This window comes from Conger conger, chromosome 2 (genome assembly GCF_963514075.1).
Source record: "Conger conger chromosome 2, fConCon1.1, whole genome shotgun sequence".
Classification (NCBI taxonomy): domain Eukaryota; kingdom Metazoa; phylum Chordata; class Actinopteri; order Anguilliformes; family Congridae; genus Conger; species Conger conger.
Genome location: NC_083761.1, coordinates 10964070 through 10981054, shown reverse-complemented (window position 1 = coordinate 10981054; position 16985 = coordinate 10964070). Strand labels below are relative to the sequence as shown.

The following is a 16985-nucleotide window of genomic DNA, read 5'->3' as shown; positions in this document are numbered from 1 at the left end:
ACAGACTCAGGAGCATGTGTATCATGAATGTTGTGTCTGTTGGTTTTCTATGACTCTACTAAATTATTTGCCATGTAGTAATATATTTTCTACCAAAAACAGTGATTGATCTGGTAAGTCATGTTGGACTAGTTTTTATTTCGATGCATTGGGAACACTGCACATTATATCCTAAATCAAAACATGAAGAAAAATGTGTCCATTTTTTAATTACTTTACAGAAAATGAAGAAAAATGAATATTGGGCTGTTCAAAAAAATAGCAGTGTCTGCATTTTTCTTCACAAACTCAAATATTTACTGTATAAACTGAAAAATCTTCAGGATTTAGCATTCCTGTGAATCACTAAACTAATATTTAGTTGTATAACCATGGTTTCTGAGAACTGCTTCACATCCGTGTTGCATGGAATCAACCAACTTCTGGCACCTATGAACAGGTATTTCAGCCCAGGATGATTTGACAACATTCCTCAATTCCTCTGCATTTCTTGGTTTTGCCTAGCTCTTTCCCTCACTGCTCAGCAGGGTTATGGAGTGGATGGGACCTTCAAAAGGTAGCCTACAAATTGAGGCAAGGACATTTCAGAAGACCTCAGATAAGTAGTGTAGCTGTACTGCGGATTAGTCGTGGAGGTGGGAGATCAGCATAACATCACAGTTACTTAGCTGACAATTTTATACACAGCGACTAACAGTTGATTAGACTAAGCAGGAGACAATCTCCCCTGGAGCAGTGTGGGGTTAAGGGCCTTGCACAATGGCCTGACAGCTGTGCAGATCTTATCATCGCTACACTGAGGCTTTAACCACCAACTTGCCAGGTCCCAGTCATGTACCTCAGCCACTATACTCCATGCAGCCCACGAGCAGCAGGCAGGGAAACAGTGGTACACACATGTGAGCGTCCACCAGCTGCTGAGGAAAGGGCAGAGACTTCAGCTGCTGCGTGCCTAATTCACCACCATTTTGAAATTTTGAAAGAGGAGGAAACATGGTCATCTAGGGTTACACCTCTGCTCCTGGCAGGGGAAGAGTTACAAGCCAGCACTTGTCTCCCGATACTCAGTACGGTGAGTTCCTCACTGGGGCGTGTCACTATCAGTGCAGCACTGAGCAGGCCACATTACATCAAACGGTCCTGTAAATATAGAGCGTCATGACGGAGGCACACTGCAGGAGCGCTAACCCCGCAAAGCATCTTACGCAGGATTGTCGGCTAATGCAATTACGCTCCTCAAAGCAGGGTGGTGTATCACAAAGCAGGATTACGGAGCTAGCTGGATAACCGCGCTGGGTAAAACCCGGAACGACTCTTTTTACTTCAGTCCTTGTTCCAGATTTGGGAGGGCTCTGCGTTTTACTCTGTGAAGTTATCCAGCTAACTCAGAATTTGGCTTTGTGAAATGCCCCCTGGTGCAAGGGACCCAACATATGATACCAAGTACAATTTCTGCATAAGGAGAGTCTGTGTAGAGTGACACAAATTCAGGTGAGCAGCTCTGTTTGAGTACCTTGCTCGAGGGTACACCTCAGCTTCAAACCCGAAACCTTGTAATTACAAGGTGGGCTCTCCCTCTATGCAATGCACAGGTGCAAAAATAATTAGTATTACAAGACACCTGTCACCTACATGTACTACAAGCAGACGCCCACAGGAAGTGTAAGCACCCCGGTCAACCACTGTATTAACATCAAACTCAGAATCATTTGGATCAGCACTCCCACTGTTCTAATTCTTTAAATGCATTCATTTATTTATTTAACTATTCCAAATCCTATCTCTAGACATATAGCCCCCTCACAATACGTACAGAATCCCACAAACTGGCACATGGTCAGGCATCTACCTTTGGCTGATGTATAACAATAGCCAGTCATCAGCCAATCAATGCCCGTTCGCTATGATGCAGTACTTGCATGGCAACTTTGCCAACTCGTTTCACATAATGCAAATTCTAGCAAGACTAAATTAAGAGGTCGGAACTTCAGAACTCGCTACGTATTGATTTAACAAGCACTAATAGCACACTGCAAACATCCTGGAACTGAAAACTACAAACAAAAGGCTAGAGGGGTTCCAAAAACAAATACCTGAATGCATGTCAACTTCATCATATGCCTTTCACCGCACAAGCAACCATTATGTTTGGCTGCCATCTATCCATCCATCCATCCATTATCTGAACCCGCTTATCCTGAACAGGGTCGCAGGGGGGCTGGAGCCTATCCCAGCATACATTGGGCGAAAGGCAGGAATACACCCTGGACAGGTCGCCAGTGCATCGCAGGGCACACACACCATTCACTCACACACTCATACCTATGGGCAATTTAGACTCTCCAATCAGCCGAACCTGCATGTCTTTGGACTGTGGGAGGAAACCGGAGTACCCGGAGGCAACCCACACAGACACGGGGAGAACATGCAAACTCCGCACAGAGAGGCCCCGGCCGACAGGGATTCGAACCCAGGACCTCCTTGCTGTGAGGCGGCAGTGCTACCCACTGCACCATCCATGCCTCCATGGAGGCCATCTACTAATTTCTAATTTCATATTTGTATTTTGATTGGCCCAGAATTGTGTGCAGTAAAATACATTTTACAGAAGACCTACCAGCTTTACCAGGCTAGTATTGCTATGAGTCATTCTTGTCCTGGAAAACGCGATATGAAAAATAAATTAAATGGGTTTGTAGTCAAAAGCAAGATGATACACTACATGCCAGTTTCACAGACACAGATTAAGCTTAGACTTGGACTGGCCCTTCAAGTAACTCCAAAGCAGCTTGCCACCAAAATCTTCTGAAAACATCATGCTGCTGTACAAATGCTGTGGAGTAATGCACATCACGCCAAACCAAATATTCCAAGTAAAGGTGCTTTTTGTATGTTTGCCTATTTATATTCATTTGATTACCTTACAGAATTAAGATCGGTATTTAACTTAAGAAGGTTAATTAGGTGTTCTAATGGGTCTTAGCACAAGTAAGAGAATAATTACGCTTTCCTGAGACAGCTGCACCAATTGTGTTGACAGCAGCAATATTAAAGAAAATATGCTTGATAAACAAATTATATGACTTTATACTCACATTGACACCTTAATATTAGCACAAACATGCAATACAATACTATCACCCGCATATTTTAATCCACAATGAAATTAAAGCTCATCAGATAAAGAACAAAGTGTTAATTAATATTCAGTTATCAGCGTGATCAAATCAAAGCAATTAAGAGCGCAGCTGGAACAAAAAGCAGAGCACGGTTTACCGTGTTACCTGGGGTGGCGAGTGAGAAGATGGATCACGTGCTGCATGGATTACTGTGAGCAACAGTCATTAATCTGCTGCTGCCAACAGCCAGTTTTTGCAAGGGAGATGAGTAGGCTAGGATACACAGGCTAAGAGAGGATTATCTTAAACCAACGACGGAAATTAATTTCCCCAAACACGTTCAATGCAGCGGAACAGTGCGAGTCCGGGGGCTTCAGTCGTAGTTGTTCTAAGAACAAAAGGATAAAATGCCTGTAGGTCACAACTTGCTTGGTTAAGCAAAAAGGCCTCTAGCTAGCGCAAATTCTGATTCCGAGTGAAGTGGGAAATAACACGAACCATGAGATTAGGCCGCATGGAACATACGCAAGACCTTTGAATGCTTTGAATTTATTTTTCATATCGCGTTTTCCAGGACAAGAATGACTCATGAGAATCACAAAAGCGTCGTTGCATTTCCTTTTGGTGTTTGACTGCACTTCTGCATAGGGCGAATTATAAATAAAACGATCACTTTTCATGTTGACAAAGAGATGGCTTTATTTACAGTGACCTTCCCCCTCCCAACAACTATACAGCATTTTTGGCTATGCCAATAATATCTGGTTCTGCAGCATTTCACGTTTGTAAGATGTTCTCCGATATTCCTTAACAAAACCTGATGGCTCAACAGGGCCTGGATTTGGCTTATAATTCAGAGGTGGTAGGTAATACTTTTGGCTTTCTCAAAATCAAACTTTGCCTGTAGGTCTAGCCTAGAGAATTTACAGCTGGTACAGACTGGTTCCTTCTAATGCGCAGTGCTCTAGATCCGGGACCTGCCAAGCAAATGTTTGCCGACTGTGGCCAGAAGCCACGCAGTCTGAAGCATTACAGCCACGCAGCAATGAGTGTGGCTTTATTCATTTCCTGTGCAAATGGAGTTGGAAATGCATTACTTACAATACTACTGAGCAGGCTTGGACATAAAAAAAAGATATATATATATATATATATATATATATATTTTAATCACGCAAAAGTCATGTGCCAATGAATAAGGGCCCCAGGAATGAAACCTCAAAGCCCCGTGGCTTGATCCTGTTCTGACACAATGTAATGGTGACGGAAAGATAAGTGTCCTTTTGTGATTGGTGGATAGTACATCGCTCTATGCTAATAGTGCTGATTTGCACAATCACAGGGCATTTTGTGCCACGGACTTCCCCTTATTCACGATCACCATCCTCAGCATATTCCACCTCCGACTCACCACAGTAAAACATTTACACGAGTATAACTGTATAACTGCCCCACTAGCTATGTCACACGCACATTAGTGTAATTTTGTAATGCAGAGTGTAATGATGCTCCATACAATAGAAAACTAAGTTATCAGATTAATAAATAGTTAAAGACCACAAAAAAGTCTTCACATATGAACTCGCCCCAGACCAACCCACCAAGCTACAATTAACTAATTTATTGTTGATCGACAATCAATGTATTCATTAAGTGTAGCAGGGGTCCCAGAGGCCCACGTTTAAAACAATAATGCTCAGGAAACTGAAACAGGAACATCTTGTGACTTTCAAACAACTTCTTCAATCGCAACTGCTTATAATGTTGTACATGCTAGAACTGTCAGATTCTACAATCTCACCCTGGCATTAAACAAGGAAGCTTTGAAACAATAACAACAAAGTTTTCCAAACTGTCTTCACAACAGCCAATCGAGTAAAAACATATTTTTAAAAATGAATTACTTCATTCTGAATTTTCTCACAAAGTAGACAAAAACGTTTACTCACTGGCTATAAATCTCTATACAAGACGCCCAGTAGTAATACATATGGATTCAAAATCTTAAAGATTAAACAGATAATTACAGTATGTACAAGTTCAATAAAATACATAATCCTTATGTGAAAATCCCTGAAAGTCATCAAATGGGTCAGTTCTGTGCTAAAGAAATATGAGTCCGGAGCCAGTAGAAAAGCAAGCCAGTCGAGACAAAGATATACTGCCCTGACAACTGCACCCACATGGCAGGCAATGTAGAGTCACGCTGACCAGACTTTGACGCTGCAACAGCCAGCTTTCACTCATTCCTTTCCACCGCTTTGATCTGCTTCAGAAACGGGATCACAGAGGTTTACACAACATTTTACACAACATTTAGCTTCAACGGTTTGCCAATGGAACAAACGCTTTGTCTGAACGATGTAATTTGTGCTTTTCCACCCAACCACCACTTCCTAGAAACTTAGCAACAAGGGATTAGGTCCCACAGATGCAAACAAATCAGTTTAGCCCTGTGCACACATTAAAATATTTTCATAAAACCTGGGATAGATTTGAAGCGCAGACTGAAAACTCACCTTTTGCACCTTTCCCTCCCTACCTCACTGCTATAATTAGCAATGTAAGCTATGTGTATGCTATATCTTATAATTGCACTTATGTAGAATTATTTTACTATTCAGGCTATTCTAGCTGCCAACCATGGTATGCTACTTGGAAAGTTGATTTCCTCTTCAAAGATTCAAGTTTTATCCATGTGATCACTCTAGGACTTGGGACTGCACTTTCCTCTAGAGTCTTCAATGCACTCGTCCCTGGTTCTGATTCGCACTTTACTGTATGTCGCTCTGGATAAGAGCGTCTACTATATGACTGTAATGTAATGTAATGGGATAGAAAATTATGCTATAAAATTTGGGGATATATCCCCAATTGCGTGTATATTTTCAGACATTATCAAGAGTCCTAACAGTGTGTTTAGTGTAAATAAACAAAAGGCTCGGAAGCAAACAGAGCTGAATTGGCTAGGTGAACAGCTTGCTTGCAGACATACTCTTGTTGCTGAAAATAACTGAGGCACTTTCCGTACGACATGTTTATGTCAAATGGTATGCCGCAGAGGCATAAAATTGCTATATCTTCGTTAAATAGCTATTTCTTTAGCTTTATTACACCTAACATGGAACTCAATAGCAAAAAAGTACTATTGAGCTTGGTGACAGTGTGATTATAATTTAGCCTGATATGACATGCAGAAACAAGCTATAAACTGTAATGTGGAAATTCAGGCAGCACATCAGCCAAATCACTATTATTAATAGCAATAGCATGCGGCCAATTTAGTTTATATTGTTACTAAAGCAAATATACAATGACACAATCACCAAGTCACCAAGAATGTGACTCCTGTTGCTAGGATATCACATTAGCCTATACAAAATAACCACCTGTTCCTATTCAGCAGCTATCTTATACGCATTGTGGAACCTTCTGTCCCTGATTGTAATCTACTTTCATATGTCCTGTCCTCACATTTGACAAAATATAAAAGGATGCCTTTCCTGCTCAACACTGTGTCCCAGTCAAAATACCACAGCCAACCTTTCAAACTGCCCCTCTGTGGGAACACGGAAAGCCTGATGCCATAAGATAAAATAGCTAAGACCCAAAACAGAGATGCACTTTTTTTTCTGGGGGAAGCCCGTGACCAGCTGCAACCTAGCTCGCTTGTTCCACAAGTCAGCACTATCATCCATACTTAAATCAATGCTTGGATGACTGCGTGACTGTAAAGAGCATTCGATATCACGTACAGTACGAGTCAAACAATTTGGACATACCCTCTTCTGCTTTTTCCAATTAATGTGCCTCAAACCATTGTGCAGCTGCTAGATATGCAGTAGACACTACAAGTGATGTTCTCCTGACTAATTTTCCTGTTGAACTCAATGGAAAAATGATTTAGGACAGACAACCCTTGGAGGTTCTGCTGCATATCTACTAGCAGCTCAGTGGCTGGAGGCTGGGTGGATACCTCAAACCCTTGACGAGCAAGGTGTGCCAAAACCTTTGACTGATTGTACAAATACATTATTTCTAAATACAATGTCTGTGCACACAAAGCTGATATAAATTTTTGTTCAGGACCCAATATCGGATTGAACTATTACTAATAACGTTCAATCCGATATTGGGTCCTGAACAAAACTTTATATCAGCTTTGTGTGCACAGACATTGTATTTAGAAATAATGTATTTGTACAATCAGTCAAAGGTTTAAGCAAGGTAACATAATTAGCATGCAAAGCTCTGTGGGTGACATCAGGGTACAGTAGTAGATAAATGTCAGTGTGAACATAGTGCAGGGGTATCCAACTCCTGCAGCGACCCTTTCCACAAAGCAGGATTACGGAATTAGCACGGTACCAGACACTGCGGCCCTCCAAGATGGGATTCTAAGAACTGTGACCGAGTAAGTCGTAGCTGACACACACAAACAGACACACACCCTGTAACATGAGGCATGTATACTATCTATGCTGGCCGGGTAAGTGTGGGCTGCTTATATTCAAAGACACGTGGGTCAAAAGTTGTTTCTTACTATCTGTTCCACTTTATTTCTATTTCGGTTCACATACACTATAAAGAAGGTCAATTTAGAAATAAGATAATGTTGTTCATCATTTATACGCTACAATTTGGAAGATGATTAAAATAAAATAAAACCTTTAAGAAGGACAAGTTCTTTAGATTTCGTTAGCAGTGGGGAAACTCACAGGGCTTTGTGCTTGTCTTCAGCCAAAATCTGGTCATTTGGTTTCAGCCCATACCTGTTAACACCAGAAAATGTGTCACCTCAAGATCTGCATTCAATTCATCCACAGTTCTGAAGAAATGGATTGATTCTAATAATAGAGCCAGTTTGACTAAAGAGACGAAAGAGAATCTCAATAAAAAATGTAATTTAATGTAATTTAGACAAGGACTAGACTCAATCTATGTATGTCAAACTGGCCATTAGGTTAATTTTTTTAAATAATTCGTATTAATTTAAGCAACGATAAATGTAGGCTAATTTGTACATACATTAAGGACAATGCATCAAACTTACTTGTCAAGGAAGTCCTTGTCCACTACCGCAGAAATGTCAAGCAAAGGATTTCCCATGCCAAACAGCCCATTTTGTCTGGGAGAAAAATACGTGGATCTTTAGAACTTGATCAATACACAAGTACTTACCACAAACATTGAGAAGGAACACACTCTGCATAGCTTTTTTTTTTCTAAAGCCATTGATATGCAAATAGGTTTTAAATCAAAATGATTTTAATATGACTGATTTTTGGTGTTTCTGAGTTTATACCTCAGACAACTTGACATAAGCATTAATATTAATAAATGAACAAAAACCTATGAAACCATCAAGAAACCCAACATTATTAGAAGTGCACTCCAGATACCACCCACATTACCTGGACAATTAGACTTTCTAAGTAGCTATATAAAACTACATGCTAATCCAAGGCTTCCCACAGACCTGAGAGATCAGAATTTGTTTCTGCAATTACTGAGTGTATGCCATACTTCACCCATAGTTATTTCGGGTGACTTGCAGTACAAAATAAAAGGTTAGCTACCGGCCTACATTTCACATACGTTTCAAATGATTCACTAGAAGCAAGGCAATCAATCATATCAGAAATCTACAATACACATGCAAACTTCAGGCCTGAATATCACAGAGGTAAGTAGTTTAAACAATAACAAATGACCCTACATTAGACTGTATTGACAACTAAGAAACTATATTAGAAGTATCAAATAAATAAAATTAAAATTAAAAATTAAAAAACGCTTGCACAGGAGTCACAAATAAAATAAAATGATTGGGTTGGGGTCCAGTTTGAAAATCTGACTGCATGAAGATAATCCAACCTAGTTTGATTGTCATGTAGGCTACCATGTGCCAAATGACAGTGTAGGATATTTTACATTATTAACTAATGTTACCTGGTAAATATCAATCAGCTGCACATATAAATATAGGGGTATGAGGATGTGTAGGTCATGGAAATGTCAGAAATGCCCTGGATAAGCAGGAAAATCCATATCAAGCCATGTGTAAAATGCAAGCGTTATGTAAGCTGGAATCTATAATTGAACTCATTTGCTCTGAGAATTACTGTTATGGTTTATGGCATGAACTCAGAATTGTTCTTTACAAACTTGAAATATGTTTCTTACATATTCCTACATCAGATACCGCTTCCAGGGGGGAAGATAATCATAGTTCTGTCATGGTGTGTGGGACGGAAGGCTATGTTGGGTTCGCTGAACAAACAGGTGTACGTCCACATGTCAGAGTATGCATGCATTCAAGTTATGCATGCTTGAAAAGCTGCTTTCCAGTGGAGACCCCTAACTCTACGCAAACGCTACACGCAACACGCATAGGTATCGATTCACTGTACGTTTTAAATCGTTAAAAGTGATAATCACTATAATCTCCTTATTCGGAGCATCAACACGGTTTTAAAAGGTTGACGAAACAAGAATCAGTATCCATATGGTCAAAAGAGCTCCCTTTGAAACTCTGCAAATTTAAAACTATCAATGCAGTGATACAAACCCAGACTTGACTTAAAAAACCGCGGACACAAACCCGAAAGGTGATGGTATGGAAACGGTATGTTTTAAATACTAGAATCGTTGATGACAGAAGAACTGCGTCTATAAGCGCGATTAACATATATATGCTACTGTCATTCATTCGGTCCACCGTGAACGTTACCTTACCTTGCAGCAGGCATGCTTTCTAATGAGCGTTATGCTACGGTAGTCTGTTGACAAGCAAGACCAAGCTCCCCACTAGCAATCCACACCAATTTCCAACTGCAGCATGCCGGAACCTGTCACCCGTTTCACTCGATTTCTGAACTGATTGGATGGCTGTAGGAGGAGCAAGTTATTTTTCGACTCATGTGGTTGGCTGTAGCATTGTCATTTATTCTGGGCCATGAAATTATATATTTGTACGCAATAAATATTTGTTTTCGCAGTATAAAAACAACACAATTGATCTGTTGTCAACGCCCACATTAACAAAGCGCCTATGTAGACGTTTAAATTGTGGGTATCCCTCAATAAGAACCGTTCTCTTCCCGTTTTTCTATAGCTCAGTCCATTTCCCTTGAAATGCAGCACAAGCATGAAATGAAAATGTGTTCGTATATCTAAATGTAGTGTTGCTAGAAAGCAATGCAACGTGGTGTCTAAAATAGAATACAAGTATTTCAGTAAACAGCAACGGACCATGTCGACGTTTACCACCCTATGCACAAACGTTATCATGAACACGTGTTTAAACTGATGTTAACCTAGGTAGTGCGCGGTATAGAAGCGGAACCCTGTAAACCGGAGCCCCCTGAAGCTCGGACGAGGTTGACAGTAGAGGCGGTCCGACAGCCGAGACCACCACAACAAGACACGTGGTGTGACTTCAGTCTGCTCTGATTGTCACGCTAAACGCTCGTCAGCACAACCAAATATTAGCTAATTTAATGTTTTTGTCGCCAAATTTCCACCCGTTTCTGATCACCAACATAAATATGTACACTTTCTTCCCAAACAAACAATTTGCTAAGGTAACGTCACTGGACATTAGGAACATTCGTGCTGTCCACGCTGGGTGTTCCAATGTACTTTCAAGCTCAGAAAGTTAGCTAGCTACCAACCTTAGCTTCAAAACCATTAGCTGCTACGACTATGACCAGATATCGCTAAGTAGCTATGTTGTTGGTTTGTTTGTCAAACATGTCAGTTATGATTCATGCGCTGCAACATAACTAGCCTACAATTAGGTTTGCTAATTACGGTTACATAGCGTGTGACCTAGGAGTGGCATCATTAGCAGTTAGAGCTAATGCTAGTAAGCTAGCTAGCTAACTCATCATGTCTTATCAGCAAGTGCCTACCACCTGATTGTATGTCCCGCTAGTTTCAGCTTTTTAAATGTTGGTTCCTCTGCAGACATCGTCGTTGTATACAGCGTGGAATCAGGGACAATGGAGACTTTAGCAGAGACTTCTCAGATTATAACATTAGCCGTAACGCTCGTACAATGGTAACGTTAGCAACAATTAGCAAATCTTCCATTCATTACTAACGACCGCGCTATGAATTGTGGGTAATTTTGCTACAAAGGAGTGTTCAGTTTGTTCACAAGTCGGAGGAGCTACTAAAACCCTAATTAGATAAGAAATCTTTTATTCCTTGTTTTTCTTCTTCATCCACGGAAAACCGATCTGCATCAATATATGGTGAAGGCTGAATCATAAATAAAGGATGAAAATATGAAAGAAAGAAACGTTGCTCGGAGCTTGCTGTCCTCGGAGAGTAAATAAAGTTGTAAGTGCGCTGTTGAAAGGACGATGAAAGGAATTTATACTCCTCCGATCAGTCCTTCTGATTATTGTTCAAATTAACTCAACCTCAGAATTAAATCCTTACTTTTTATGTTACTATATAATATATAACTATATTAGGATTTATTTTTTTACCTCGCCAAAATAAGTAGTCTACAGAAGCCATTTTACAAAGTCCAATACCATCTAAAACATCATGTTAATGTAAATATCATTTAAAAAATAGGATAGTGCAAGCATGTGCAGCACAATGGAGTAAGATGTAAGAGAAAAAAGACGAAACGAGAATAAAAAAAATACACGAGAGCAGGTCTATATTCGTCTGAATAAACAAGTTGTATGCTAACCAAAATGTAGCCAAAAATAACCTATTCTATTCACGTTTGCCTCCTACCTGTATCCACACGTTTACGTTTATCTTTTGGCTTTTCATTTCCCTACCTCTTTATTACTATTATAAGTTATACCTTTTGTAATGCTACTTTATTTTTGATATGTATACTTCCATTGAATGGTGAGGTCTATCAGTAAGGAGTTTTGTCCTCTTGACAAATTACATTTTATGAAAATATGAGTTTAATTCATTTTAAGTGTTCCACTGTTAGAATGGTTGCCTCTATATGTAACACTTTTCGAGTGCAAAAGGGGGTAGAAATAATTGTAGCATTAAAAACAAGAGAAATGCAAATCTAAAATGTTACAAAACGCTTTATTACAAAACTGTCTATCCGACGGAAGTGTAACACTGTAAACTCAGTTTTGAATCATGACTACAGAATGACAATGTTATCCATTTGAATGATGCATTTTCCCCAGACAATAATATACCACATCATTGCGTTCCACAAGGTTAAACAATGCGAATCATTTTTTAATAAATTCAACCAATTACATGAAGACAAAAATGTTTATTTCAAGGCACATCATTCAGATGAGGGCTACGGGGTGCTGTAAATGAAGTCTATAAATGTACATTTACATTCAAACTGCAGGAGGTTTGATTCACGCTGTTAAAAGGTTTACATGTTGTAAGCACCCTACACTTATATTTCCTTTCATCTCCACACATCGTGTATTGTGTGTTCACAACATTGCCTTCATTAACTACTGCTCCTTAGTTCAGGGCGCCTACTTTTCATCGATGGAAAGATGCAGATTGACAATCGTGGGATATTCTCTTGCAGCAACACAGCTGCAAGTGTAGAATACAGAATAACAGTACTTGGTTTACCAACACTACATTGCCTTCACTTGGGAAATAAACATGGAATATCTTGCTTCAACCACACAATCCACCAGGAACATACGTCATGCACTGATACCAGGCTCATCTGTCATACAAAGCATTTACCTCTTCCGCCTTATTTGAAAATAAATGCAACAATGTTATGTGGTAAAATATAGCTCAATAATACTGAAGCTTGAATTTAGTAAAACATAAAGACAGGTGCGTTTTGTTGAATAGTAGGGAAAAAGACAGTACAACCACCTGAATGCCTTGTATTGTTAGTGGTCATCTCTGGAAGCAGGCTAATGTCACCACAACAACATAAATATATCTTGCTTTCATAGGGCTAGTTAATAAAATTCTTACACTTTACTTTTTTTAAACATGTTTCTACAAAAACAAAAAAATAATGGCAACATATAACACAGACATTTCACAATTTTAAACATTTAACTTGAAGTCATGTTATGATCTTTAAGATGATTTTTAAAAATTCATCTATTGGGCAGAAAAAACTGAAGACTTCAGATACCGCAGTGCTCAAGGATCTAGCCCTTAGTGTTTTCTGGTATTGCTAAAGTAGGAAAAAATATTTTGAAGAAACTAGATCTTTGGTATCATTTATGACACGAAAGCAAAATGTGTTTTGGCAGACTATACACAATATGAAGCAAAATACTTTGCGTGTGTTAAAAACAACTGAAAAAGCTAAATAAATGTTCACCTTTGTAAATAAATATCAGAAACGGTGTTTTTTCAAGTTACAAATGATAGCTTAGTGTGAATAGCCAGATTATGACTTTGCGTGTATAGCTGTATATTCATTTATATAATATCCCTGTGTGTTTATCTGCTTGTACAAAGGTGACCTTTCTGGTTATGGAAATAATAAAATGTAGAAAGCTGTTAAAAATGTAGAAAACGTTTGCCACAAAGAAAATCCTTAAATTTAGGCTGAAGTAAACAGTTATCTTCAATATGAACTTTCATATTCCTGCAATGACAGACATTTGTAGTAAAAAAAAAAAGAAAAAAAGTCTTAACCTTGATAGCAAAATAGAAACTCCACTCAGAAAATATATACCTGGGATTTTGCATAAACTCTCAAAACCCAACATATGAAAAATAATGTTCTATTTTTTCTTTACATTATCAAAAAAGTAACTTCCCAGAAAAAAAAAACCTATTACTAGTTAATGTCTTGCTTGATTGGATTGTCTCCTAGTGTACATTCCTGAATGGTTAATGCTGAAGGTAGCTCTGCACAAACCAAAAATACATTTCTAAATAAACAAAAACCCCAAAGGGATTAATGAGTAGGCAATTGTTTTCATTTTGTGTTTCTTTTATACAAACAGAGTCCAAGGGAAAGACAAGCGGACAGCTTTCGGTGATTTTTGGAAGTGGGAGGTGCCTGCCCACTCTGACGGGTGTTCTCTCCTGTGGAGGCTGAGGATCAGTGGCTCCCCCTACTGATACCAGGGGGTCTTCCTCACCCAGCGCAGGGTGAAGCCGGCGTCTGTCCGGATCTTGATGGAGGCCGCCTCTGCCTCCCTCACTGTCTCCTTCACGGACTGCATCAGGTTCTGGGCATTGTGCACCAGCATTTCCGTAGCCTTTGGGTGGGAAAGAAAATGGAGAAGGAACTTTGACTGACCTGGAGCCAAATGCACACAGTAACCACACAGTGTGGAGATGGGTGGTCAGAGGAATGACACTCAGGCACTTTTCCTTCAAATGGCTGGCCTTCATCAAGGAAAGATGAAGCTGGCTAATGCTAGCGGTTTACCTGCTCAGACTCCTCCTCGCTGATGTTGGTGCGGCCCAACATGGTGGCCTTCACCGTGGACAGGATCTTCAGCTGTGTGCTGATGGTGGGAATGCGCTCACACACCTGACGATGAAAGCAAGGAAATTATCCTCTGAATCTGTACTATCATCGTGACCTAGATCAACGAAACCTTAAACTGTACAAATTCACACCATTTATGAGCTGGGGAAGTAGTCCAGGATGCAGTTTGTGAAGCCAGTTTATGAATGACAGGGAAACTAATTCTGCAATCTGGCTGAGGGCACTTTTCAATGGGACATAGAAAATTACTAATTTCATAATTTTTACTTATATACTTATGGTATATAACCCACTCGAACACTTAATCTCGGGGTTAAGTGCTCCATTCTCAATTCCACCAATTCTCATGAATATATTAATCAGGTGAATACACATACACTTGTCGCTCTGGATGACAGAGAAAGTCTGCTGAATGAATGTAACGCAATGTCATTCACAGACTGAAAAATGCCATTGTAGATTTTAATTGATGAACTGAACTGAAGTGAAAATACCCGAACTGGCTAAATTGAGCCCAACCCCGTTTGGAGTAGAGGAAGTGAGTGGAGCGATCAGGAGGTGGTGGGGGGCGGATAGCTAACCTGCAGCAGGTTGGTGCGGATCCTCTTGTCGGTACACTGCTTGGCCACCTCCTTGGCCAGCCGGGTGACCTCGTCCGAGGCCTTGGCGATGTCCTTGGCGCACTGAATGAGGGCGCGCTTGTTTCCGCTGCCTCCACGCACCAGGCGCGACATCTCCGCCATCAGCAACGCCATTCGCTTGGCCGCTCCGATGATGTCATTACCCTGTAACGGGCACACCATAAATGGATGTGGGAGAGATAATACATTTGCCACCCAAGATGCACAATTTTAAGGAATGCTGTCAATCTGGCCTACTAGACATTCACAACTGTCCTCTAATATGATATATTTGTTAATATAATAAACGGTATTTTTCAAAATATTACATCTGAAATGTTTTTATATCAATGAACACACATGCTCCACACACACAATAGCCTTGCTCAAGATAAACAACATACCACAGCAAACCCTGCTCATCTTGAGCTTAGCGTTTCAGCTATCAGTACTTTTCACTGTTAATCACACTTCAGTGAAGACTTACCTGCACTCAACTGTGGCAATGCAAATGGTCTGATAGGAAACAATCAAATGATGAAGTGAATCAACTCCACACACTGCATATCAATGCTTGCAAAAAGCCTTTTTTGGGTGAACGATATTTCATCATCGCAACAAGCATTATGTGAGTGTTAGTTATCCACACCTGATGAAGGAAGTCTTGTACAGAACACCAAATACATAATAAGTAATGCAATAAAGTGTTTAATAAAAAGGTCAATGGGACTTACTATCCCATGCCATTGCTTGTTCCATTACGTCCAGTTAAAAAAATGCATATTTTGATGGAGAAATTACATTTCCATCTGATTAAAACTTAAGGATGGAATTGCCTGCAAATATTAAACATCAAGTAATTCCTATTGGTAAATTCAACACTGCAGGTTACAAAACATGTGTGTTTTGTACAAAACATAGTGTCATTTCATTTCTGTAATTTGGTTTTGTATTACTGAACAGAAGTATTTTACAGAATGTTTAATTACACCTCGGATACAAAAAAAATGCAGAAAGCCTTCCTTCATTTTGGTTAGTGTCACAATTCTTCTTTTCAATTTGTTAGTTTTGTTACTTCAATATAAAAATGGGTGTGAAAACAACATAAATAGCAAATGTGTACACAGCTTCAAACGACAAAAATCCCGAAGCCATCGAGAAACTGTCATCCTCGGCTTCACAGACCGAGCAAAGCGCGACTCGAGAGAAGCGGTTGTGAACAAGCAACACAGGGCCCCTCTCTGGAATGGAGGACTGAACGGTGGCGAGAGACTTGTGAAGCCAGCGTAAGTTCGTCCAAGATGTGCGCAAAAACCCCCCCCAAAAAAAAGAAAAAACCCAAACTCGTCATTCCACAAAATATGGACGTCCAGCCAAAGGGTTTAATAGTGATGCGAGAACAGCACGGGTCACGGCTGGCCGCTGCCTGGTGCAGATGGAGCAGAGCTGGGATACCTTACTGCTCCACTTGCTGGTCTCCTGGTGTAAGGCCAGTGCGGCCGCCAGCATGGGCTGGTTGACCGACTCATTGGCGGGCATTGTAAGCAGAGCGGGGACGTAATCGTCGTCGTAGTCTGAGGGGAGGGCGAAATCAACGTCCTCCGCTTCGTCCTCAGCGTAAATATCTACACCCCTGACCGCCACGTCGAGCTCAATGCGGTCAGCAACTCTGGGCTGGGGACGAGCGAGAGGGAGGAGGAAGAGGAGGGCCGCATGGAGAGACAAGAAGAGAGTAAATATGAGAGGTGCAGACAGGATGGAGATGGACAGAGGAGGGCAGGAAAGAGTGAGGGGCGAGGG

At 40.3% G+C, this 16985-nt stretch overlaps 2 protein-coding genes across 4 annotated transcripts in view; both read right to left on the bottom strand.

Annotated features, from left to right (window-relative positions):
- The window catches only part of LOC133122423 (adenosine kinase-like), a 140110-nt gene extending 128761 nt beyond the window's left edge, over positions 1-11349 (bottom strand). Inside the window, exons 1-3 of one of the 2 annotated variants that reach the window (XM_061232386.1) lie at positions 11039-11349; positions 8173-8247; positions 7838-7891 (exon numbers count right to left, since the gene is read on the bottom strand). In XM_061232386.1, the coding sequence (XP_061088370.1) occupies positions 7838-7891; positions 8173-8247; positions 11039-11094 (185 nt within the window). In that variant the 5' untranslated portion in view covers positions 11095-11349. Of the gene's footprint in view, positions 1-7837; positions 7892-8172; positions 8248-9857; positions 10012-11038 lie in introns of those variants that run through there. The other variant, XM_061232387.1, reaches the window with a different exon arrangement.
- Positions 11350-12175: 826 nt separating this feature from the next.
- LOC133121582 (vinculin) overlaps positions 12176-16985 on the bottom strand; it is a 45311-nt gene continuing 40501 nt past the window's right edge. The window contains exons 19-22 of one of the 2 annotated variants that reach the window (XM_061230861.1): positions 16641-16859; positions 15147-15350; positions 14503-14607; positions 12176-14329 (exon numbers count right to left, since the gene is read on the bottom strand). In XM_061230861.1, the coding sequence (XP_061086845.1) occupies positions 14183-14329; positions 14503-14607; positions 15147-15350; positions 16641-16859 (675 nt within the window). In that variant the 3' untranslated portion in view covers positions 12176-14182. The remainder of the gene's footprint in view (positions 14330-14502; positions 14608-15146; positions 15351-16640; positions 16860-16985) is intronic. The other variant, XM_061230860.1, reaches the window with a different exon arrangement.